A 23961-nucleotide genomic window follows, 5' to 3' on the forward strand; every position below is an offset into this window, starting at 1 on the left:
TTTTTTTTTTTTTTTTTTTTTTTTAAAAAAAAAAATAATAATAATAAAAACTGCCGATCTTTGATTATCGTTTGTGAACAGTGTCACAAGCAAACATCGCTACACCAACGTCGTGTAATGATAAGATACACGACGTGGACAAATTCACCTGCCAATTTGAGAATGATCTCTGCGAGCATAGAGTTTTTAAGCGGCTGCCGTAGAGAAGTTACTGTGTATTTATGTGTAACGTTAATAATGTTAGAATCTGTTAGTAATGGCGATGCTCCAGGGTAACTGTACTATGGTAATTATCCATACGGTAGTCGCTAGCTCCAGACCAGATATGCCTGTCAACATGGAATTAATAAGACAGTAACTGATCAGCCATCTCCAGTGTTCAATAACTTCGTGGGGACTAGCCATGTGGTCAGACTTATAACAAGAGAAGCTGCTGTCCCCAGACAAAATGGCATCCCCAGCCACGTCTTCAGCCCAACCTCAAACAACGCCCCCATGCTTGCCTCACAAGCGAGAAGACCTAGGATCTCACAGACCGCCAGCAGCCCAAAGAGCATCCCGGCTCTCTCCTCCCCTGTCATCCTAACTAACATGGCGCGGCATAGCGTAGGTAGACCTGAGCCCAGTGCCGACACGGCTAGGCCTGCAATGATGAAGGCTTCCTTTGTTACCATCATCATGCAGAGGCAGCTAGCTAAGAATAGCAACGAACTCCGCAAGCTAGATTTGAGCATCTGCGATGAGTTGGCGAACTTGTGAGTTTGCTCCAGATACATGTGATGACAGGTAGCAGTATGCATAGGGTGAGAAGTGTGACCAAGCTTCGCAAAGATACAATAAGTATAGAACGGTTGAGAGGCCAGCTGAACTGTATGGGCATTAGGTGAATGGCGATATCAGTCTGCACTGTTGCTAGTGGGATTGTCATGACAGTACCAGGGATAAGCCGGAGGAGAGGCCTAGAGAACATCGACTTGAAAGCGACCATCACGGATGTTCTCTTGAGAGACTCCAAGCTCAACATGTTCGACTCCAGACCATAGTCATACGGCCCAATGCTTGCGTCCTCCCGAGGCTGCTTTAGTTTGAGTGTCTCTGGTGTCAAGCTCACTAGGACGATACCGCCTCCGAGTACCAAGCCCAAGGACAAGAATAGTGGCATCCATACCGATGACTGAACAAGCTCTCCTGATAGCACAGGGCCTTCGAGCTGAGCAGCAAGTCCAGAGGCCACAACCCACTGAAACCATGATGATATAGGAAGCCTCGTCAGCAATTAGTTTATCTCGCCCTCGGAATTTAAGCTTGCCTCTTGGATTCGGGTACCGTGTCCACAATGATAGCAAATACCATGGCCTCAGCAACGCTTCGACCCCCACCAAAGAGAAGTGCGACACCGATACACCATATTGCCTCGAGTGGAATCATGTCTGATTTCCAGCGTACGAACATGGCGTATGATTGTGAGAGTATCATGCTGAGGATACTTGCACCTAGTACAGGAAGTTGGCCGATTCGATCTGAGAGAACACCCAAGGGGAACGCAACTAGGGTAGCTGCAGTTTTGTCAGTCCTACACACAATCCTAATAAGTACATGTATGAGATGAGATGGAAACATACCCGAAATAGTGGCGGATATTTGCATCCCCATCATGATGAAGTTAAGTCGTTGCTGCACCGGCTCATCCCGACATTTCTCTTCTGGAAGAAGCTCAGGGCTATCGATTCGATGGACATGCTTACATACAATATCTTGCATGAGCTTAATAGACGGTAGGTCGCTTACAGAAAGACCAAGTTGTATGACAAAGAGACAAACTGAGAGAAAAGGGAGCAGATAGTCCCTCGGCATAGTGTAGGGGCGAAACCACATTGTTTGTTAGAGAAAGGAATGACTTGACGAGTTAATTTATTTGTGTGATGTTAGGAGAAAGATTCCAACGTGAAAGAAGAAAAAAAACTTGCTACGGTTGAGATCTTGTGGCCATAAACCTATTGTTTGCTTGATAGCCATTTTTCAATAAGCACAATAAGAGTTGCCTCGAGAGCAAACTCGACACCCTTTGCCAGTGGCAGGATGTTACAGCCGCCACGAAACATCTAGGAATGTGTTTTCACCTTTAAGCACAGACATAACCATCCCAGAGCTGCCCGCTGAAGAATATCGTATTGGAACTGAATATCACAGCCACCTTGATACCCGAGCTGGCCTGTGTGCCCAGCTCTTTCACGCAGAACTAGCAATAAACTGACAAAGAACCGAGACATCGATGATAGGTAATGAATCAAGAAATTCAGTGAATTTCAATGATGCCGGTCCTGTTTCGCAAGCTTCTCATTTTGTTGATATACAAATCGGTCTCGCAAACTCAACGGCACGGGTTGTGAAGCCGAGATTGCTATTGGCAAGGAACAATCACCGGGGCCTGGCGGAGCAATTAAACAGGTAGCTATAGGAAATCCTTGAGCGGAGTCATGTATAAATCTCAAATATCGTCTTATCACCTTTCTATTATCTGTCTGGTGTCTCTATCACAAATTGACCCTACAGTAACTCGGCGATAGCTAACCACGACAAACCCCGAATACCTTGAAGAAACATTGCGGTTCATGTCATAAGACTTCTTTGTTTCTGTAACTAGTGATCGAGGTGGACGAAACCATAGTTGTTCATGGTTTCATTTCCTTCTCTTCACTTTGAACAAAGAACTCCGGGGACCACCAAATGCCACTAGATACTGAAACAGTATGAAAATAGAAACACTGAACAATATCCGTAGGCACACAATAAGCTCCCATCAAAATGTATTAGACGTGTTGTTCTGCTGTTCGCTTTTGTGAACAAGTAGTTCTAACCATTCTCCAAAGAGCAGGCCTCAAGACTACGGTTCAGTACTCGAACACTGGTTGTTCGACAGGTGAATTCATTAATACAGTGCACTGGATTTATTGGAAGGAACATTCACTTCTTCGATCCCTATATATTTGCATTGATCGCATCTTGCTTCACTACAAAGACTATCATTATAGCCGTCTAATTGTTCTACCACCCCTTAATCACCACCACCACAACGCTATCCCAGTGAGTATGTTCCTCCCCAAGAGCCCAATGCCCTGACGGATCGAAACTGAATATTCATATAGCTATGTGTCGAGGCGAGAACGTCCAGTGCAAGGAGTGCTGCCGACTGAGCAGCCGAATCGTCGAGCTCTGCATCCGTGGCGAGCTGATGGCGACCTGCCCCGAAACCATCATCGAGGGTGTCAGTTTAGAAAAGGAAGTATGTCGCTTATGTAGGTATGGAAATATTAAAGGTAAAGTTGTGATACCCCCTTCAGTGCTCGCACTCTCTAATGAACACTACAGGAACACTTGGAGGGCTTCCAAGGCGCAACCCATACCGCAGCCAGTCTATAGGCCTCGGCGCTTGAAGCATCAAAGTGATCCTAGCAGCTGTTGTAGTAGTGAGAGCAAAGGCGACTTGTCTACTTGACCAAGCTCTTTCGCCGACTTGCTGTGGATCAGACAAACTCTCGATTCAAAGAACAGCCAGTTTCATGCTAAGGAAATTGATCACTTGCATGACTAAATGCGAATCGATAACCATTGGGCTCGACCATATACCTCTGAGGAACAGATCACGGGATAGCATGTGTTGGTGGTACCCAGAAGAAAGCCTCGCTCCTCAGCTATGAAGAAACGACGGACTTATTCAGTTGGGGCATTGAGCCCATTATTGGTCAAATAGATATCTCGAGCTCAGCTCGAATAACCAGAATCAGAGCACAAATATAGACCGTGTTGTCGGGACTCTCGTTCCACTGCAATACGTGCCATGTATCATCGAGCCACAGCTAGATCTCTGGTCTTGCTAAGATTGTGACCAGTATGTTATTGTCTAGTTATAACCATTTCCCAACACCACCACTCAAAGGACGCAGCACTCATTGCAGATCATACTTATCTCAGCTCCCAATACAAGGCAACGCGCATGAGGCGTCAGGCTCATGTTTCTGTAATTAGCACCCAATGGTAGAGTAGAAGGTTGAGCAAACATCGACGCAAGGACATGTCCCGAGGAGAGGGTAGGCTATTACCTGAAGCGTCGGAAACGATGACTAGACTTCGGGCCGAGCCTGAAAAGTCACCTGGTCTTTTAAACCAAGCAAACATGGAAGGTATTCGTCTATGCTTTGTTTCTGAAGCACGGGCTGTATGTACTGACTGAGTTGGGTCATAAGAGGACCCAGGATTAGATCGCTAATATTAAAACAGAATATGCTAAAGGAATATGTGACAATGGAGAGACGATGAGCATTGATGAGCAATTGTTGTGCCCTCCGTTGCATAACCCATTGACTGAAGTTGAGCTGCGAGAAAGCGACTGAGTTGAACAGCATGTAGTGAGATGCGTGAAACGTACTTGTCACTCAAGCAAGCAGCCAAACAGAGTACAGAGGACCTGGCGTTCTGCAGCAAGGCGTAGACTACCTATCTTGTTGAGATTGGATCTATATTTTGATGGTGCCATCAATACGCCGCTTGTTGACTACCTTACGTTATGCACGCAATAACCAGAGCACGCCAATTGAGAACGCAGCCCGCCTTATACAAAAAGTGGCTGGACGACTAGAGCTGACAAGCTGCAGGGGATAAATTTAGCGCACTGAGACAGATCAGTGAGTGACGACACGAGCCAGTCATGCTGCAAAGCAGAGACAATGAGTTCCGGTGCGGGCAGCGTCAGAGCCTTGTAAGTGGTGGGAAGGTGAGACGAGACCACGTAACATACGGTACATATTAGGACCAAAGTCTCGAGATGGACAATGTCTAAGACATTTGCAAGCACCAGGTTTAGGTTTCTATGTTGGTGTCCATCCTCTTTTTTCGTTGTCTCTGTCGTACCCTGAACCTGACTGAGCCTCTACCATGGACCCGGGAGCCATGTTCGGCCCTCTTCTCCGCTCAGTCCCGGCACCTAGGAAAATGTCCGACCTTTTTTTTGTCGCTGTCACGCAGATTAGCCATTGTATGTACTGCAGGATCGCAGATTGACCAGCGTCTCGTCTCAGTGCTAGTCAGCCTTTGGAGGGGCAAAAGGTGCCAGCCGACCTGATGGATCCGGGGTTCGAGACGTGTCCCGTTGGTTCGGGCCCTATTTTGACTTTATGATAGCGTCCATTTCTGAGGCGAGAGGGAGCTCTTATCCGGTAAACTTTACAGAAATGAGATCTTGACCGTTCTAAGCATATTTATTGCTGTTGTTGACGGGTTACAGTAAGACCTGCAAGCTGCCGTTCGAGTGTGGTGCTGGGTGTAGCGACACCACGACGGGTAGCGACTTTGGATAATTTCCTGGGCCATCCCGCACGGCCACACGTAGAGGAGGGCATTCTTACTGGGTTGGTGTCGAGCTGAGCTGAGCTGAACTGAGTGGATGGACAGAAGCTGGCCCTGAGAATCGAGTCTTGGGTTGTGTGTATAATAGCCACTAACATGGTCATCGTCCACGTTTATCACAATTGCTCATTCGGGCCAGGGGAATAGGTATCAACTAATTGTCAGGAGAGGACCTGGTGGGTGGTCCAGGTGGTTTACTGGAATCACTCTCGGATCATTGACGGATGGATATGGATATCTTGTTTAGTAGAATAGGAGTCGCAATCTGTAGCGGCTCATCATGATCGTACAGTAGTGTCGATCAGCTACGAAGCACGTGGGGAGCATAGACTGCTGATCATTGTACGGATAGCCGGTTCGCGCAATGGATCATGGGGAATGTCGTTATCTCGCCTCGGAGGAAAGTTGCCTCCTGAGACGAGAGCGACTTGGATAGTAGGTATCCCATGTTTGGTTCGTTCATGATCCATTGAGATATTCCAGGTAGAACAGAAGAGCCAGCGGCAGCATTCCATTGACCCGCGTGGCTTGTGGAGCTTTCTCAGTTCACGGACCAAAGCATCGACCATTTGATTTGCGGTGGCTGCCACACCCACGCCATAGCTATTAGTCTGGACAGGGATGGTTAAGTGGTCTTGTCTTGTCTTTGGTCTGGCTTGGCTCGTCTAATAACTCATGGTCTCCTCTTCTGTCTCTAATGTTGGTGATAATGACAAAAAGCTGAGTCTGTCCGTGCGAGATCGTGTATGTATGGGATGAAAAATTGTTGTTTCTATTCGGTAAATGACATGTAACAATTCAATTACGACTGAGTTTTATGGCATGGTTATATGAAACAGATCCGATGTAACATGTATCCACGTCTCAGCGAAATGGAGTCTCGAAAGAAGCAATCTGGGACGATAAAGACGTCCATGTGTTTCAACGGTTAAAAGCAAGCAAGCAAGCAGGCAAGGTTGTCTGTAACTGTGACGGTAGCTGTAATGGGGACAGACTGTAGTAGAGTCTGGGATATCATAGAGGCCCAATAGCAGCGATACGAGAAGTGCCTGATGATCCCATACAGGAATCAATACCATCAGATTCATATTACACTCGCTCGCACGGTTCGCTCATTCTTCGAAGCGGGACACTGCATATTCAAGATATGGACCAACAGTACCTAGCGGCTAGCATCTCTGTCATGGAAGTGTATTTGGCCCAACTCAATAACAAATCCAAGCTACCTACTGTTCCACGATGGACGATGGCCTATACTAGTCATGATAAGAGGAGCCCTGGAGCCGCAGAAAGACGGTCTTGCCGAGCAACCACGAGGAGGCTTAGAAGCTAGCATGCTAGTAATGAGTATCGCGGAGAAGCTATGAACCTGACTAGGCTTGAAGATATCACGATCAAAGGAGGTTGTGGCCACAGCCACAGATCCAAGCTTTATTTTTATGTGGTGTGAGTAGGTGTGAGAGGTTGGCCATACCTTACATTCATTCATTCCATCCGTATCCGTCTATCAACTAATCACAGTGGCACAGTGTGTTCTAGGCGACTTCTACTAATTCTTCCACGCAACGTTAATTAATCCAATGCACGACACGATACATAGCGAACCAAGCGAACTCCTGAAGAACACCATCACAACCCCTATCCCAATCGAATCCCTACTCCGCTCCAGCTCCGTCGACCCTCAGAAAAAAAAGAGTCCCTGACTCAAACCCTTGCGATACTGACAGGGCCCTTGTCCGCTTGTCCAGGAACGGTGGATATAGTGGAGTTGCGTCCAGACTCACTGTCCAGTAGCAGCCAAACCTCCAGCTGCCATCCCAGCCCAGTCCACCCTGGCCGCTTCTGTGGAAACATCCCATCGGCATCCATATCCACATTCATTCACCATCATCAATCCCTGTCCGAGGGGCTAGACCCTTTCGAGACTTCGTCGCAAATCCTATTACTACAGTAGGCAGTTGCTGCGCTGCGCTGCGACCTCTGATACAGCGTGCAGCACCGCGACAGCAGAGACAGTGTCCCAGCAGTACCTTCACTATAGCGCTATCTTGTATTGTCGATCCTGTACCTCAGGGTCCCGTCCCCGGAACAAGGTCTACCTGGCTCACCTTACTGAATCTCTAACGCCAGAGCCAGAACAGAAGCCTTCCAGTCCGTCCTCAGTCTTGCCTGTTCTGGGTCCAGGGGCTGCATACAATTACAATCCACCGGCTGAACGAGACCCTTAGCAGCAGCCAAATCCGCGACTTTGACCTGACCTGACCTGAACTCAACTTAAATCAAATCAACTGAGCAAACAGGAGAGGAGGACCGAGACCTGATCGACACGCCTCGTTCCTCCAACCTACCTTTTCTTTTTCACCTTGACTTCAACCTCTCTTTTGTTTGTCTTTCAAACTTTTGACAGTCACTCGCTGACTACTTTTTGACATTGTTTGCTTTTGCGACATTGCGATAATCCTCCCACCTGCCATCGCTACTGGTCTTCTTGCTATACTGCAAGGTATGTCTATTATTACATCCATTCCTCATTTCCCAAAGCACAGTCAAGGTTTCTGCTGTCGACCTGCAATTGAATTGGTGCTATCGGTCGGCTCGCGACGTCTGGCGCTCCCGTGTCCGTCAGCTATTGTCTCGTCAGTGGCCGACTCGTTGTACAACCTGCGACTTGTGTTACACAAAAAGCAACTCTCCGTCCCTAGTTTCCGCCCAGTTCCGTGCTTCAGATTGCAATACCATTGCGACTGTCAATTAACAGAAATCAGGTTCACTCATCGACCAAGCACATTGCAGTTCAGCCACCTTGAACTGCGCTCCCATCCCCCAACATTTCGCACGTTGGCAGAACAGAACAAGAGCCGGGGCCACAATCCTAATTCTGTGCCTGTCCGAGTTTATTTCGGCTCGCCTCGTACAAGGCAAACGAAACTTCCGGTCAGCGACCACTTCCCTGTCCCCGACGCATTGTTTGGGAGACCTTTGCAGGTCTACCCCCGATATATATAGACCGCATCCATGGCGACCTCACATGGCGACCTGGCCATGTCGCGGCCTACCTCCGGCATCATCTCTCCCCGCGACGTGAGATCTAGGACACAGAGTATCTCCAGCGATCGACCTTCAACAATTGCCCACAGCCTCATGTCGCCGCCTCTCGCTGTATCACCCTCAGCGGCCTTCATCGCCGCCTCGGCCGCTTCTCAGATCGTTACAAACGACCACGATAGTCACGCCGATACCTGGTACGATCAGCACGGTATTGAGCCAGCCAGCGACCCTGCGCTCGTCTCGGGAGAAGCGCTACAGCTTGTCAACAATTTTCTTGATCAGCTGCTTTTCAACTTCCTCTCCAAATCCCAAGCTACTACTCTCGCCAACTTACGACCTGCCGTTTCGGAGGTGTTAAAACCCAAGCTAGCGAAAGATGCCGTCAACAATGCCGATGAGGAGCTACGTGAATACTTGGGCGACGGTGATGAGGAAGATTATGTGCCGCCTACTGGCGACAAAGCGCGTGACTGGGACCTGGAATTGGTTTGGAAGCGCACCCGCCTTAGGTGCATGGTCTACTCTTCCCTGGGCGATATGGAGGAGGAAGACGAGGACCTCTACATGGAACAGGAGAATCTCGAGCTAGGGGCCAACGAGTCTATCTCCGACGTTATTTCACCAGCTGTTGCAATTTTCCTGACCTCTGTTCTGGAGTATATGGGCGAGCTCACCCTTACTGTCGCGGGACAAGCCGCATACCACAGATTGCGGGCCAAATACCAGAAGGAGATCAATGAAGGGACCCGAAACCCCGCCGATGTCGCCGACCGCATTGTAGTCGAAGAGCAAGACATGGAGAGGGTAGCTCTCGACCGAACACTCGGGCGATTGTGGAGGGGCTGGAAGAAGCGGATACGGTCACCCGTGATCGATCTAAATGGCCGCCCCTTTTCAAGGGCGTCTAATGGCCATTTAAGACAAGACAGTGTGTTCACTGATTCACCCGCTTTAAGTCGGGTCCCAACCCGTGATGCAGAATTGGAGGCACAAGCTGAAGCTGTTGATCCATCTCAAGTTGCGCTTCCTATTGGAAGTAATGATGTGGATGAAATCGAGATCCCTGGTCTGGCTTACAATAGCGATGATGAAGACGAGGAATTGGAGGCAGAGGAGGAAGTTGGAGGGCGCCGACCTAAGAGTTTGTTGATCCTGCCCCTGGGAATTATTCAGGGCCTTCCTACGCCAACCTTGTCGCAACCTAACACTCCCGACTTCGCTGGTCGCAAGCGTTCAAACTCGCTGCCAACACCCGGCGCATCACCATATCGTGCTGCTGCTAAGCGATCGAAGGAGAAGGAGGCTGTACCTGTCGAGACTAGTGTCATTGGGGAGAAACAAGAGCCTGCCGAAGAAGCCAAGACCGAGCAAATCAGCAGCGAGGAACCCAGGGAGGTCAAGGAGATTGATGGAAGCAAGCCTAAAGACGAGCTTGTTCCGGAGCCAGTGGCTCCCAAGAGCAAGCGGCTGTCAAAGATTATAACAAGCCGCATTCAGTCAAGACAGGAGATCGCAGACGAGGATCCGACTTACGAGAAGGCAGAGATCCTGACATCAGCCCGAGTGTCAGTAGCTGGCAGCTCTTCGCCAGCCCTGTCTGATACTGGTGGTCCGTTCCCACTCAGGAGATCATCAAGTGTGCACTCAGCGCGCATCATCGATGTAGCTGGTCCTAAGAGCCCCAGCGGGTCGCGCTCACCCTCAGCTGATGCTGCGGACCGTATCCGCCGGGCGAGTCTGACCATACCTCCAAGCAGTGGTCTCTCCAATGGTGTCAGCGCAGTTGATGTGCAGGCTCAGAACTCCCCTGCAACCTCAACTCGCCCAGGTCCAAAAAGCCGCTCTCCAGTCGATGCCATGCGAGGTTCTATGCCAGGTGCTGCAACAATCTCTGAGTCTGATGAGGAGATGGATCGAAATCGGACCAGAGAGCAGAGACCTCACAAGTATATTGCTTATCAGCCTTCCACGCCCACTGTTCCGGAGGCTGCCTCTCCCACCGAGGCGAAACCACCTCAAACTATTGTTGGATCCCCACATCACTCACCTGTTCAACGATCTTCATCCAGTACCAAGGTGGCATCCACGCGTCCTGCAAGCACCTCTGAAACCGCCCCCGAGAAGCCTGCCGAAGTTCTACGAAAGCCCTCGGGCTACTCAAACCGACATGCTGCACGAAATGACAAGGTACCTACTTCTCCCACTCACAGTATTGGCATGGTATCCATAGAGCGATCAAGGACAAGGGACTCGGACGAAGATGGAGGCAACGTGCATACCCCTCGGCCTACTCACACTTCAGGCTCATCAGCCTCCTCAGGTACAAGCCGACTTAAGGCTGTTAGAACTTCCGAGGACAATGGAAGCCGTTCAGCCATGGCCCGTAACTTTGAAGAGCTGATCCAGAGCAACCAAACCATCACATATACGCTGACGCCTGAGAATATGCGCAACATGGATGTGAGTAAAATATGCATTGCTGAACGGAGAACGGACCTAACGATGACGACAGCACAAGCAGTCGCTTGACAATTCAGTGTTTAAGGGATCCATGAAGAATGATGATTCTCGTGCCCACAACCGTTCCAGGTCTTCTTCTGCGGCAACCGACATGAAGAGGGCATCTCCCCATCACCGGGTTGGCGACGATAGAATGAAGCCATTGCCCTCTCCAAACCCGAACAGACCACGTATGTCTGCTGCCCCAAGAGACGCTCGGGTTCCCAGCGAATCTACTGCGGATTTTGCAGAATTTATCAAATCTACTGGTCCCGCAGGAGACAGCCGTCCTATGCAACTTCGAAATGTGAGCAGCCCAAATACCCCCGGCAAGACCAGCCTCGATAGTCGTCATGTTTCATCGGCAAGCAATCGGAATCGATATATGCCCCGTGATGCTGTGGTCGAGTCCCGTAGTGGCAGCTCGGATCTAATCGACTTTATCCGACAGGGACCCCAAGGCGCAAATAGCAACCGTATTCCTCACAATATCGCACCTTGGGACACAGCCGGTGCTGAAGAACCAGCAGGTGGTAAGGCCGTCGACGCCAACATTCCCGATATCCGATACAGCCAGGCTTCGACTCATGGCACCGAGTCATCAATGCCTTCGATTCACTCATCTATCAACTCCAACACGGCCCTTTTGAAGAACAAAGGACAGCCTGCTCCGACGAGTAAGATGTTTGATGAAGATGATATGATGCCTAAACGCAAGACTCGACGTGTCAAGGACCCTTACGCCATTGACTTTAGCGACGACGAGGATGACGAGGTCTTGCTTGCAACGCCCAAGCCTCCTGCTAAGAAGGAGGAGAGCTTGGCAGAGTTTCTCATGAACTATGAGCCTCCACCGGAGCCTGTCACGACACCGATCTCACAAAAGATACCCAAGAAGAAAGCGAGCGCACCGAGCCTGATCGGGAGATTCACTCGCAAGGAGAGCAATCACTCCAACACGGCACCTGCATCACCCCAAGGCAACGACACTCGATCTCTTAGTAGCCGTGCTGGCTTCAGGAATTATATTCCCATCCAGGTCAACGTCCCATCTGGATATGACAAGTACGGGATGCCCACTGGTGAGAACTCATCTCGCCCTTCACAGCCTGCCTCGTCAGCTTCCTCTGGACGTCGTGTTCCCATGAAGAAGTTTGAGCCTCGAGATGCAGTATCGAACGTTTCACGTACCTCGGATTTGGCAGCATTTCTGCGCACTTCAGAGCCTCCGCCAGAGCCTGTGATGGCCCCTCCACCTCCCAAGGAGGAGAGCAGCAGTAGTCTATCGAAGATGTTCAGTCGCCGAAAGAAGTAATCGATGACAACACTTGTTGTCTATGCCTACGACCTGATTTATTTTTTTGCCGTCACTTTTTGCGAAAAAAACGTTCTAGACGAGGATCTATACGCTCATGAGCTCATGTACTTCTTAATCTTTATTACTGGATGTCGAATTGTGATCTGGGGTCTCGGGACCTGGGTCCAAAATGCGGTTGATACCGTCCATGGACGGATTTTTTGGTTTGGCCTTTTCATTCTTGTCATATGGGCATCGGCATACATCTTGATGTGTCTTCTGGATGTCTCAGGAAGGGGTTTTCGTGTCTTGTTCTCAGTCGAAGCGCAGAAGAGAGACTGCATGGGGTTTCTCTGGAGAGCAGGTGAGGGTGAACATGTATAAAGAAGATGTATGAGGGTGAACACGCATTCAAATTCTTGCACTTATGACTCTACGGGATGTGTCTACACATATTTGAAGCATGCATTACACTATCAACCTTCAATCTCGAAGTTGCAGTCATAATGAGTACCTGTTAATACCAGACGACGATAAAACATGATATGATATATCATTTCCCAGACCCTCGGAGTGTTCGCCAGCTCCCATAAACATAACCGAAAGACAGTTGAGTCGACCGCCCCAACCCGACGTTTGCGCATGTCGTGAACATAGACCAAACGAGGAATGCACTGCGGCAACTTGGCTGGCATATAGTGTTGCAATTTCCCTTATTCTGCTTGCCTCATCTCTACGATACGCAGAGTTGAATGCGGAAGATGTGCGGTTAGAGTTGATCCAGGATCCCAACTGGTCAAGCTCTAGTAGAAATTACTGGCTACTAAGCTACCTATCACATTGGAATTTACAATCATATGTCAAGTGACAGAATCGGATTTATCTTTGCGGCATTGACGGATGCAGTCGCCTTGTCAAAGCTGGGAAATAGCTTCAGGCGAACCATCAGACGAGAGGCTGAGGCTCTTCATTCTGATGTTCCTAATGACTTGTGAAAGGGTTGCATGAAACTGCCTGAAGAATTCATACTTCAATATTGAGTCTATAGTGAGTTGTCGTGTCACCCAAACTGTCATTATACCTGGGCCCAGCGTATGAGGTTGCGCTGCCTGAACCTGCCTCTTCATGAACCTGGGTGTACACAAGGTTTACATACATACATTCATGAACGAGTCACCTGCATATGACATGATTATCTTGGACCGTCTTGTTTCCTTGCCGAGAATTCACTGTATTACTGTGGCGTCCTGTATAATCCCGTGAGGTTCTATTATTACTGACTATACTTTCTCATATTTGTAGCAATGTGTTGCTCCAAGACGATCCCTGACAGGGCTATGGAAGGCCTCAAGGCCACGCAATAGAACCGAGGCCTCTTCCACACACACACACACACACGCACGAGTTCATCGCCAAGGGCATGGGTATGAGAGATCAAAACCATGTGCATTCCCGTTTCCCATACTCATCGTCTGGTAAAGCGAGGGGCGTGATCTGACAAAGTTGGCAGATGCGTTGGGATCATTCTTTTCTGGCGAGGCAGACTCACCAAAATCCTGGTTTGATGACCATAGTATGCCTTTCTGTCCGCTACTTGTTTCCGAACGGGCAGAGGCACCGAGATGGCCATTTGCACCTTGAGTTTGTGTTGCATAATTCGGAAAGCGCTGAAGAACATATTCTGGGTCGAACGACATGAGTATGATGGGCCTCAATTGTCCGTAGGCCATATGAGTTGGTGAATACACCAAGATTCGCTCATCCATAGACCATTCGATCCCTTGAACAGGCTGGATGGGGTTGACAACGCCTTGGAGCTGAGCCAAGTCACTATTGTAGTGGCATGTTTCTTGGTCTCGTGGCCATATATTGACTGACGGTTCTCGTTTCTTGGGCTGTACTCTGAGCTGTAACATCGAGTCAGGGCTGTAAGCCTCAGAAACAAGGTCGATGAAAGCATCGCACGATGGGTTGTATGAACGCACAAAGCATTCTTGGAGGGTGTATGCTGTGGCATCAGATGGGCCGTCACCAATGTGGATTGTCTCATTCGATCGTTCTTCAATATGATCCTCGCTACTCCATTCATCGTCTTCGAGGCTATCCACGGTCGAATCTGGCGGAGTGGGCAGAGAAGGCTCTGGCTGAGGGGCTTCTTCTTGTTTGTCAAAGTGAAGCTCCTTTTTGTAGCATGTCCTCTGGCTGCCTGCATTTACCGGGAACCACTCCTTTCGAGTCTCGACAATGAAGAGATTGCCTGTTCTCTCGTCTTTAGCAAGCTGTAATGAAGTCCAACGCTCGTCAACTGCGCCCTCTGAGTCATGGAGACGCCAGAGGTTACGCATCAGAGGCTTCTCGCATTTGTCATGGACCGCGTTGTCCACAGGGAACCTCACAACTTGGTAGAAGTTATTGCGCATTCCATCATCGGCTTCTGTTCTGAACGTGTTCGAAACACAGTAAAATTGACCATCGATGATTTCAAAGCAGATGTCAGACCCTATACTTTCCCCGTCGAGGTCCCATAGAATCAGCTGTGGATCTGACCACTTGCGAGTCTGGAGATTGAGGCAATGAATACCCCATCTGTAGCTACCGTCTAGTCTGGCATGTGATTTTGAACCCCAGAACAGGTAATTCTTGTCATTGCGTACAAATAGCGGGTGTCTTGAACACGGCCTTTGTACGACAACCCATGTGGGAGATTCTCTGAGCTCGAAGATGACAAGCCAATTGCTCGTGGTGGAGTCTTCGAGAACTTGAGTGGCAAGACATGATAAGACGCCCTCGGCGTAGTAAAGGGGTTCAAATGTATGCGGTCTTCGAGGATCGTAATCTCTTACTGCGAGCTTGAGGAGTAGCGGAACATCGACTATCCTTTCAGACGTGGACTTTTTGTCGAGTGTGCTGAGGACACGGAGATGGTTGCTATTAACAGTGTAGCACAAGTGTCCATTTGTATAAATGAAACGATCTGCCATGGCAACTATAGCAACCATCCATGGCTCCGCTGCCTGGACAGCCATTCGCCGCTTAGCAAGCTTACGGAATGACCTTGGGAAGTCCTTGGTAGACTGCGCCTCCTGAGCCTCTGCGGAATACGGTGCCTTCTGAGATGTTGTCAGCGGGGACTATCTCACTAAGACAAGAGGCTGGGACGAACCAAGAGTGCAAGACGACACATTCGTCTATCGTAGAGAATGTAGGTCAAAGATTTGCAGGATAGAGCCAAGTTGAACACATCTTCAACGTTGAGTAACTCAACAAGAAGAGAAACAATCTCGACAGGTAGTTTGAGAATGCTCATGGCGATGCTGCGAGGAGAGAGCGAGGAGACAAGATCCTGTTGAGCGGCGTGGGTTCATGTTCACAAGTGAGAGGATACACCGAGCTGTATACAAGATACGACGCTATTCACAGCGCCCCGGTCGTTATAAAGTCCCTCATGAGACGAGAAGAGGGGAGCAGAGCCGCAAGAGTCCTCGAGTTCCGAGTCAAGATTCACAGCCTTATCGCGTCCAAGGAGCCTACCCCCGCTCCGAGGAATGCCAACGAATTCGTGGACGCCCCATATCTTTGTTCTCAAATTCGATTAGTCGAAAAGGAGCAATCATAGCGAGTTGGAAATTCGTGGTTGGTTGGTGTTTGGGTCAAGAGCAAGTTTCGCAGAGAATGAGGCTCTTTTTAGCTGACGATCGCTTAGAAGAGTCTAAGCTCGCGTGCTACATTTTTCGAGAATAGTGTCACTGCTTTTTTCTTCTTCTTTTTTCTATTTAGATCAAGGTGACCAAAGCTTGACCTCGATAGGCAACTCCTCGACGTCACGAGGATATCGAGGTGGTGTAGAGTCTAGGTTACGCATGTGTCTTCAGAGTCCGTCAATATAAGAGCCAAGACTACAACAGGTTGAATTGACCCATCGTTGTACTAAGCAATTAGTCTCGCGGCGCAGTTGAGCTAATCGTCGTACTAACGATCAACATGGTGTAACTCGTTCCAGAAAGTGAAGGAAGAGGCTCTGCTGGTGTTGTACGGCGGTTCAACCCTAAGAAGTATAGTCGATATTCTACAAGCCTGCCACTCCGTGAGGCAAACCAGACAGGTAAATATGTACTTCAGTCCCGAACAGTCTTTGCTTCAAGCTCAGCTCAACAACAACTCTCATGAATATCCTGATTTTACCCTGAAGCAGCTGTTTGTGGTGCGATTGGTATTCAGCTGTGAAATCAGGCTGTGGTACCTGCTGATGGTATCGATTGCCCATTCAGCCAATATTCCAGGATTGGCCAATTACACGACATCTTTCATGTGCTTTGATGGTGTATGCCCCCTGTTGAGATCCCTGAGGGGCCAACCCCATTTTTGAGCCTCATTCAACCTCGTCAAAACCTGATACGCTTTGATGAAAGCAGGCTCTGGCATGTATGCAGTAACTAACATGCAGACCCATGCCTCACTAATAACGTTTAGAGTATACTGCGCGAGTTTAGAGCAATTAAACCATGTTGTCTGACATGGCTAAATGCTTCCCCTAAGAGGCCATAAACATGCCTATGATTCATACAAGCCGTACAAGCCCGACTCTCCAGTGGCTCACAACCAGAAGCTACAAGGCTATCGTGCACGGATTGATTGAATATATAGTAGTATTGTATTATCTGCTTCTGCAGACAGCAAAAGCCCTATCCATTAACGCCAGACATGCCCCATCTTCTTCCTTGGCCACAGAGGCTCCTTGCATCTCCAGAAACGAAGGGTCCTTGCATTTCGTTTCCAGGACATCGAGTTAACATGCGGACTGTTGTTTCATCTTCACGTCTCAGCCTCCTGTGCTTCATCCATGCGCCTTGGCCTTCCCAATATCTACCTTCGACTGAAGCTGCCCTCTGAATTATGAGTGTCTATTGTAAGCAAGTTTTGATGAGTTGTTTCGTTTCGTGTCCAGGTATCGAAGTAGTGGAGGTCTTATCACGGATTAGATCACCTTCGTGACCAATGCAACGATCACACTCTTCAGCTGTTGAGCTGGACATAATTGCCTGTTCTCTGTTAGTACCTGATGAGATCTCGACAACCAACAGCACTCACCTGGGAACTGTCCCTCCTTGCCTTGCAGTCGTCCAGTCCACCATTCGTTCTCGTTCTGTGTCCTTGTGACAATCTCGATAACGTCACCAGCTCGGAAACTTAGATCGCCCTCGGCTTGCGCAGCGTAATCGTAAAGAGCCGTTACAGTCTCAACTCCCGGGGCCGTGAGGCGCATGGGCTTGGGCTTGGGCTTAGGGGGCGGTGGCTTCTTCTTGCCAGCGGCGATGGCGGCTAGGCCTGCATTGGCGCCTGTTGGAGGAGTGTACGGCGGGGGAGCGGCACCTTCGTTGGCGGTCGAGGCGGGGCGTTGATAGCCACCAATTTTGGGGCTCGTCACAGTGCTGCTTGACGGTTTGGAACCCTCGCCTCCCTGTGTAAGGAGTGCGGGCTGCTTGGGGCCTTCGAGGGCAGGCTTGGCTCCGTATCGCACAGGTCGCGGGCGACCGGTAGTCTTGAAGCGACAGATGGACAGCGCTTCAGCCTGTTCTTGAATGTCGCCGCGCTTCTCATGGAAAGCATCCTCAATGTCGAGCGTGAGATCGAAATAACCGATGTCGCAATTTTGCATCTTCTCATGGAGTGTGTAGAAGATGTTGAGCTGCATGTAGTAGAACGATTGGAAGAGGGGCTGGATGAATTCGCGCTCAAGCTGGAACAGCTTGGGTAGCTCGTCCTTGAGGAGGTCGTTGAAGTAGTTGAAGTCCTGGGTGGCTTGCTCGACGTCTCCTTCAGCCTTCCACATTGCCTTTTCATCCTTGGCAGTGCGCTCTTTCTTGTCCTGCAGCTTCTTGAGGGTTGTGCGGTGTCGGTCGTAGTCGAGTCTCTTGTGTTCACGCTTGAGGGCGGTCTTGCGTATCACCTTGACGACGTCGAGCAACTCGTTAGCGGGACGGATAATCCTAGATTCTATCATTTCTAACTCCGGGGCCAACGTCTCTTGCAGGTCCTTGACTACAGCCTCGTATTCTTCGCAAGCACGGATGCCTTCGGGGTTACCCTCTATCTTCATTGAGTCTGGGTCTGACATGCGACCCGAGATGGGCTTGTAGACTTCGGTCATGGCCTTGCTGAACTCGATCTGATGGGAGAGCATGCCATTGATGGACTCGAAGTACTTTTTGGACTCATCGTGGAGCTTCTTGGTCTCAGTCTCGAGTTCCTGGAAACGACGTTCGGCATCGATGTAGACAGCATCTTTGGTATGCTCGCCGATGTTGAATTTGGACTTGAATTGTTGCGGGGCCTAAGAGCAAGATATATTAGTACTTGAGATCGTGTGTCTCGTCATGATGGCGTGTCTCGACTCTTTAGCCGCGCGCAAATGGCGTTTTGTGCGCGCGAGACATGCTGGAAATCCAAGCACCATCAAGTGAGGGGCACGGCTTACCCGAGTGAGGCTCTTCTGGAAGCCTTTGAAGCTCATGGCGAGAGCGCGGCGATAGTTGTTAGATTATTCTAGTGATGCCAGGAGTAGAGTCGGTGGTGGGTGGAAGAAGAGTGAGTGAGTATCGCGAAAACCCTCAGATCGCGAGGCCGCCAAAGTTAGACGAGAAGGTAACTTATGAAGCTCTCGATTATGACAGGGCAGGACAGCCCAGAACATGACTGAGTGAGTCGTGGAACGGTGACGTCCACTTGTGTGGCTGTGTTTTAGCTTAGCTCCCAGGTTTAAGTTCCCTCACTGGACCTTTTTTGCTGCCCAGCCCGTCCTTTGTCTTGCTGCCAAGCCTGCCGGTTTCCGATGCTGTGGCTATCAGGAGGTTGAAGAAATAATAGGGACACATGGGGGAAGCTGAGATGACAATGGCAGTCAGGGACTATTAAGTATCAGACTGACAGGGAAAATAGGTAGGTACGGAGTATATCAAAGTATTTAGACGTGAGCTCAATGTTCTGATAACGTGGTTTTGTCTTGAACCATATACCTTTTTTTGAATACCGAGTTGACCGGAGCAGTCATTTACTCAGGGTTTGGATTTCAGAGGAGTGACCTTAGGGACTATAGCCACAGCGTCCACTGCGTCATGGGCGTTGCGTCACTCTTGACAGCTTCCAGGGATCAATCTCATTTGGGCCACAGGTCAGGTCGTAAAGGCGCTGCACCCGAGCCACAAGCCCTTTCTTTTACATAGGTACTGCAGGTAGTTCAACCTTGGGGAATGGGGAAATGCCCGGAGAGGCGCATGCAGAGAATAATATGTATGCCCGTGCCTGTCGGTTTCGGTGAATTGAAGGTTCGATGAAAACTCCGCCTGCACCGCAATAGGAACCTAACCCTCCGCACCGCACCAAGAACAAGGTCTGAGTGTACTGGGGTCCCTGAGGTTGAGGCTATGAACTGGCAGCCTGCAGCGGACGGGATGCACAGAGAGCAGATAACACCTGGAAAGGCCCTGCAAAGAACGTCGCATCGATTACCTCCCCGTTACAACATCTCGCCACGAAATAATGACTCTTCCATCTTCCTCTCACCACAACGGTTTCGGCTTCTCCTCCGCCGTAACCTAAGACCTAAAGAGCGCACCTTCTGCCGCTCCCCGGCTTTTTCAGCCAATGGCCGTGCCGAATCTGCCGGAGGCTTATCACCGAGGACCCCGAGCCGACAAGCTAATGACAAATCTTGGACCTGGAGCTCAACGCCTCCTCCACCAAAATTCACCTCTTCTCTTCTTCTTCCCACTGGCTTAGCTTGACGTTTCTTCGTCCTTGCAACTGCCAGACATTCAATTCATAATGTCTTCCAATATCGCTTCATGCGCCCTGCGCTCGGCGGGCCGAGTTGGCTTGAGCCCAGCCTTTCGCGTCACTGTAGCTCCTCTGCGAGGTATGGCTCGCGCAGCTGTCGTGGCGAGGCGCACATCACAACGTGGATATGTATCCGAGACCAAGAGGGACAATGCTCAGGTTGAGACGGCTATCAAGCTCGATAAGAAGGCCTTTGCTGACATCCCTCCTCCTGATACTCCCTCCAATGCTAGCGTTAGCCCAATGGCTGGTAAGTGCATCTTGTCCCGCTCTGCCTAGTGAGTGAGATTTTTTTTATATTGAGGCTAATTATCCCAAATAGAAGTCCTGAAGCAAGCAGCAGTTATGGAAGAGGGCCAGCGTCCCATCTACCTCGACATGCAGGCTACAACACCCGTCGATCCTCGAGTTCTCGATGCAATGATGCCATTCTATGTCGGCGTCTACGGCAACCCCCATTCGCGGACACATGCTTATGGCTGGGAGAGTGAGAAGGCCGTAGAAGATGCGCGTGAGCATGTCGCCAAGCTTATCGGTGCTGACTCCAAGGAGATCATCTTCACCAGCGGTGCCACCGAGAGTAACAACATGAGTATCAAGGGTGTCGCTCGCTTCTTTGGTCGATCTGGCAAGAAGAAGCACATCATCACAACACAGACTGAGCACAAGTGCGTGCTCGACAGCTGCCGCCATCTCCAGGATGAGGGCTTCGAGGTCACATATCTCCCTGTTCAGAACAACGGTCTCATCCGAATGGAGGACCTGGAGGCCGCTATTCGACCCGAGACTGCCCTCGTCAGTATCATGACTGTCAACAACGAGATTGGTGTGATTCAGCCTATTGAGCAAATCGGCAAGCTGTGCCGATCGAAGAAGATCTTCTTCCATACTGACGCTGCCCAAGCTGTGGGCAAGATTCCTCTCGATGTCAACGCCATGAATATTGACTTGATGTCAATTTCTTCACATAAAATTTATGGTCCCAAGGGTATTGGTGCCTGTTATGTCCGAAGGCGACCTAGGGTCAGACTGGACCCTCTTATTACCGGCGGTGGTCAGGAACGAGGTCTCCGAAGTGGAACTCTTGCTCCCTCCCTCGTTGCCGGCTTTGGCGAGGCTTGTCGCATTGCCAAGGAGGAGATGGCTGTAAGTACTCATAACTTTCTTAAACCTCTCTCTGTACATATGATGAGTTGCTCTACACATGCATGGCTTTCTGAATGGCCCGTGACAAGGCCGGCCGTGTTGATCGAAGCTTCTGTCTGATCTACAATGTCTTTCAGTCTTGTGTTTTGTCCATGTCTACGTACATGAGATACTGACCTATTTATAGTACGACACCAAGCGCATTAAGTATCTCTCAGATCGCCTGCTCAACGGCCTTTTGTCTATGGAGCACACGACACAGAACGGCGCTGCCGACTCCTTCTACCCCGGTTGCGTCAACGTTTCCTTTGCTTATGTCGAGGGAGAGTCTCTCCTGATGGCTCTTAAGGATATTGCCCTGTCTTCGGGCAGTGCTTGTACCTCGGCCTCACTGGAGCCTAGCTACGTTCTACGTGCGCTTGGCAACAGTGATGAGAGCGCTCACAGCAGTATCCGATTCGGTATCGGCCGCTTTACCACTGAAGCGGAGATTGACTATGTCCTCAAGGCGGTGCAGGAGCGTGTCACTTTCCTCCGAGAGCTAAGCCCTCTGTGGGAGCTCGTCCAGGAGGGCATCGACCTGAACACCATTCAGTGGAGCCAGCACTAAGCAAGCTGTGATGATGATGATTATCCGTTCATCTAGAGTTTCGTGTTCAGTCTTAGTTACTCTGGATGAATCAAGGACGTTAATGACGGTGACCGGCTGAAGCGAGGCTCAGTTGTGTCTGTATAGCATACTGTAATATCAGAGATACCTCTTTCTTTTACATTCTGAGGACGAAAATAGGGAGCAATTGGTCAAAGGGGCTTGCAAATTATGGGATGGATCAAAGGACGATAAACAGGCGCCTCTCATTCACATCAAGCACTGGGAACGTGCTTTGCCTGTTGGAAATGAAACAAACAATCGGAGTTGAGTTTGGTTTGAGATCAAGACTAGAGTCGCACAGAATGAGACATGACCATTCATTATTGCGCATGCCGACCACGTTTTATCTTCTAAAGTGGTACCATATCTGACGCAACGTTCCATTTTAGTGTTTGATAAGTGACAGTTTATATGTGTCTTGCTTGAATGTTGATTATCACATGCGTGGCTAAAAACAGCGCTTGTTCATGCTGAGGGAGGAAAGAAAACGTACTACCTACCTAGGAACTTTATCCTAAATGACAAAAAGACTCAGAAATACTATCTCAAACTTAGAGGACTATTTGACGAGTTTATTTTGGCATCGTCAATCAAGGTCTCAAGTTTTCTTGCTCCCTGATGGAGGGCATGTAAGATGTCCATTGCTTCCAATCTCGATCTTGACACTCGTACAAACAACCGACATCAAGTGATGGGGTTGATCAAATATTATTACGTTACCTATACTCAACCACTCCGAAACGTGGATCGCGACTTCCCAGCGTTTGTGGATGAATTACATCTACCTATGGGAGTACCTGCTGCCTTCCTTTGTTGACGTCATAAGCTCCTGCCCGCTAACAGCTCCTTCCACCTCTGCCTAGATACCTGTGCGCGGCGCGTCACTGCAATTCTCAACGGAAATGACATCATTGTGCCACTGCAGTTGCCTTGGTGGGATATCTTCCTTCGTGATGGACTTCCTTCAAATTACTATAAAGCGTTCTCCTCTCCCACCCTTCGACTCAACTTAATTCCTTCATCAACATCCTTGAAATCCAAACACTATCAAGAACTCCAACCTACACAAGCACAAACAAACCACAAATCCCACCAAACCCATCAATCACCAACATGTCTGATACCCCCCAGCCTTCCACTCTCAAGTCCGTCGTCGACTCCGCCTCCGGTGCTGTTCAGAGCGCTATTGGTAGTCTTACTGGAAACACCAGCGACCAGGCCGCTGGCGACCTCAAGAAGCAGAAGGCCGAGGCCGAGCATGATGCGTCCCACGCTACCGCCAAGCTCCCTGGTGCCACCCTCTCTGGCTCCGGTGCCGCCGCCAAAGATGACCCCAACCGCACTGAGGGTTCTTGGAACCAGACTGCTGGCTCCGCTAAGGAGGCCGTTGGTGGAATCATCGGGAGCGAGGTAAGATGAATAGCTCGAATCGCGCTTACTTTGCTAATATGATTGATAGTCCCTGAAGAAGGCTGGCCACGAGCAGAATCTCGAGGGTAGAAACCAGGAGGCCAAGGGTCAGCTCAGTGATCTCGGCACTGGCATCAGCGAGCGTGTCCAGGGTACTCTTGGTGGCGCCGTCTCCAACCTCACCGGCAACAAGGAGCAGGAGGCTCACTACGACGAGCTTCGTGCTGAGGGCAAGACCCGCCAGCGTGGTGTTGAGCACGATCTCCAGAAGCAGGCTGAGGCAGAGAGCCGCGAATAAACCGGCAAGTCCAACATTGGTAACAGCGTAGGGTGATAAGCATGAAGTGACGAGAATATGATACCCCAAAGTTGTGGCATGGACGGAAGAGGAAGGTCCTACTAGATACTCCTAATGAACACCATCAACAGTTACTTCGGTATATGTTGCAGCTTGTGATCCTTGACAGTCGTGTTGTGTTTCTTATACGTACCAAGGCTACTGCCCTATACTCGAGTGTTGGATAAGAAACTGGATATTGAGGAGGTTGCATTCTGTGACGTTGAAATTGCATCTGCTGTGCTTGAGCATGCCCTTGGGAGCAAGAAAGCTCAGGATCTGGATCCTAAGTGATGAAAAGGCTTAGGTAAGTTACTATAAGCTTAGGAGTTTTGT

At 49.7% G+C, this 23961-nt stretch overlaps 8 protein-coding genes across 11 annotated transcripts; 5 read left to right on the plus strand and 3 right to left on the minus strand.

The window, feature by feature from the left end:
* Positions 1-1299: 1299 nt before the first annotated feature.
* FOIG_07156 (uncharacterized protein) lies at positions 1300-1854 on the minus strand (the record flags this gene model as incomplete). The annotated part of the gene is made up of 2 exons (XM_031206564.1): positions 1300-1556; positions 1623-1854. 2 exons carry the CDS (start codon positions 1852-1854, stop codon positions 1300-1302), a joined length of 489 nt encoding a protein of 162 aa, XP_031063683.1.
* A 1294-nt stretch (positions 1855-3148) lies between these two features.
* FOIG_07157 (uncharacterized protein) lies at positions 3149-4673 on the plus strand (the record flags this gene model as incomplete). Its single annotated transcript, XM_031206565.1, has 3 exons — positions 3149-3283; positions 4040-4216; positions 4653-4673. The coding sequence occupies 3 exons, from the start codon at positions 3149-3151 to the stop codon at positions 4671-4673; spliced, it is 333 nt and encodes a 110-aa protein (XP_031063684.1).
* A 3078-nt stretch (positions 4674-7751) lies between these two features.
* FOIG_07158 (uncharacterized protein) lies at positions 7752-13567 on the plus strand. Its single transcript, XM_031206566.1, has 4 exons — positions 7752-7906; positions 8169-10911; positions 10964-11426; positions 11481-13567. Exons 2-4 carry the CDS (start codon positions 8419-8421, stop codon positions 12263-12265), a joined length of 3741 nt encoding a protein of 1246 aa, XP_031063685.1. The 5' UTR covers positions 7752-7906; positions 8169-8418; the 3' UTR covers positions 12266-13567.
* On the minus strand, positions 13447-16390 carry FOIG_07159 (uncharacterized protein). The gene is made up of 2 exons (XM_031206567.1): positions 15411-16390; positions 13447-15357 (listed from the first exon to the last, which is right to left on the minus strand). The coding sequence occupies exons 1-2, from the start codon at positions 15552-15554 to the stop codon at positions 13654-13656; spliced, it is 1848 nt and encodes a 615-aa protein (XP_031063686.1). The 5' UTR covers positions 15555-16390; the 3' UTR covers positions 13447-13653.
* FOIG_07160 (uncharacterized protein) lies at positions 13891-16131 on the plus strand. The gene has a single exon (XM_031206568.1). It carries the CDS (start codon positions 15611-15613, stop codon positions 15986-15988), a length of 378 nt encoding a protein of 125 aa, XP_031063687.1. The 5' UTR covers positions 13891-15610; the 3' UTR covers positions 15989-16131.
* A 99-nt stretch (positions 16391-16489) lies between the features above and the next one.
* On the minus strand, positions 16490-22171 carry FOIG_07161 (uncharacterized protein). 3 transcript variants are annotated; one of them, XM_031206570.1, is made up of 4 exons: positions 21404-22171; positions 18723-21347; positions 17336-18578; positions 16490-17286 (listed from the first exon to the last, which is right to left on the minus strand). In XM_031206570.1, exons 2-4 carry the CDS (start codon positions 18756-18758, stop codon positions 17261-17263), a joined length of 1305 nt encoding a protein of 434 aa, XP_031063689.1. In that variant the 5' UTR covers positions 18759-21347; positions 21404-22171; the 3' UTR covers positions 16490-17260. The 3 variants fall into 3 exon arrangements, with proteins under 3 accessions (XP_031063689.1, XP_031063688.1, XP_031063690.1); XM_031206569.1 differs by lacking the exon at positions 21404-22171 and having other exon boundaries at positions 16862-18578; positions 18723-18921; XM_031206571.1 differs by lacking the exons at positions 18723-21347; positions 21404-22171 and having other exon boundaries at positions 16862-17286; positions 17336-18627.
* FOIG_07162 (cysteine desulfurase) lies at positions 19887-22365 on the plus strand. Of its 2 annotated transcripts, XM_031206572.1 has the most exons (3): positions 19932-20330; positions 20403-21226; positions 21414-22365. In XM_031206572.1, the coding sequence occupies exons 1-3, from the start codon at positions 20069-20071 to the stop codon at positions 21834-21836; spliced, it is 1509 nt and encodes a 502-aa protein (XP_031063691.1). In that variant the 5' UTR covers positions 19932-20068; the 3' UTR covers positions 21837-22365. The 2 variants fall into 2 exon arrangements, with proteins under 2 accessions (XP_031063692.1, XP_031063691.1); XM_031206573.1 differs by having other exon boundaries at positions 19887-20330; positions 20403-22241.
* Positions 22366-22502: 137 nt separating this feature from the next.
* Positions 22503-23837, plus strand: FOIG_07163 (uncharacterized protein). Its single transcript, XM_031206574.1, has 2 exons — positions 22503-23288; positions 23338-23837. The coding sequence occupies exons 1-2, from the start codon at positions 22992-22994 to the stop codon at positions 23584-23586; spliced, it is 546 nt and encodes a 181-aa protein (XP_031063693.1). The 5' UTR covers positions 22503-22991; the 3' UTR covers positions 23587-23837.
* The last annotated feature ends 124 nt before the right edge of the window (positions 23838-23961 follow it).

The sequence above is a fragment of the Fusarium odoratissimum genome (assembly GCF_000260195.1).
Source record: "Fusarium odoratissimum NRRL 54006 unplaced genomic scaffold supercont1.10, whole genome shotgun sequence".
Lineage (NCBI taxonomy): Eukaryota > Fungi > Ascomycota > Sordariomycetes > Hypocreales > Nectriaceae > Fusarium > Fusarium odoratissimum.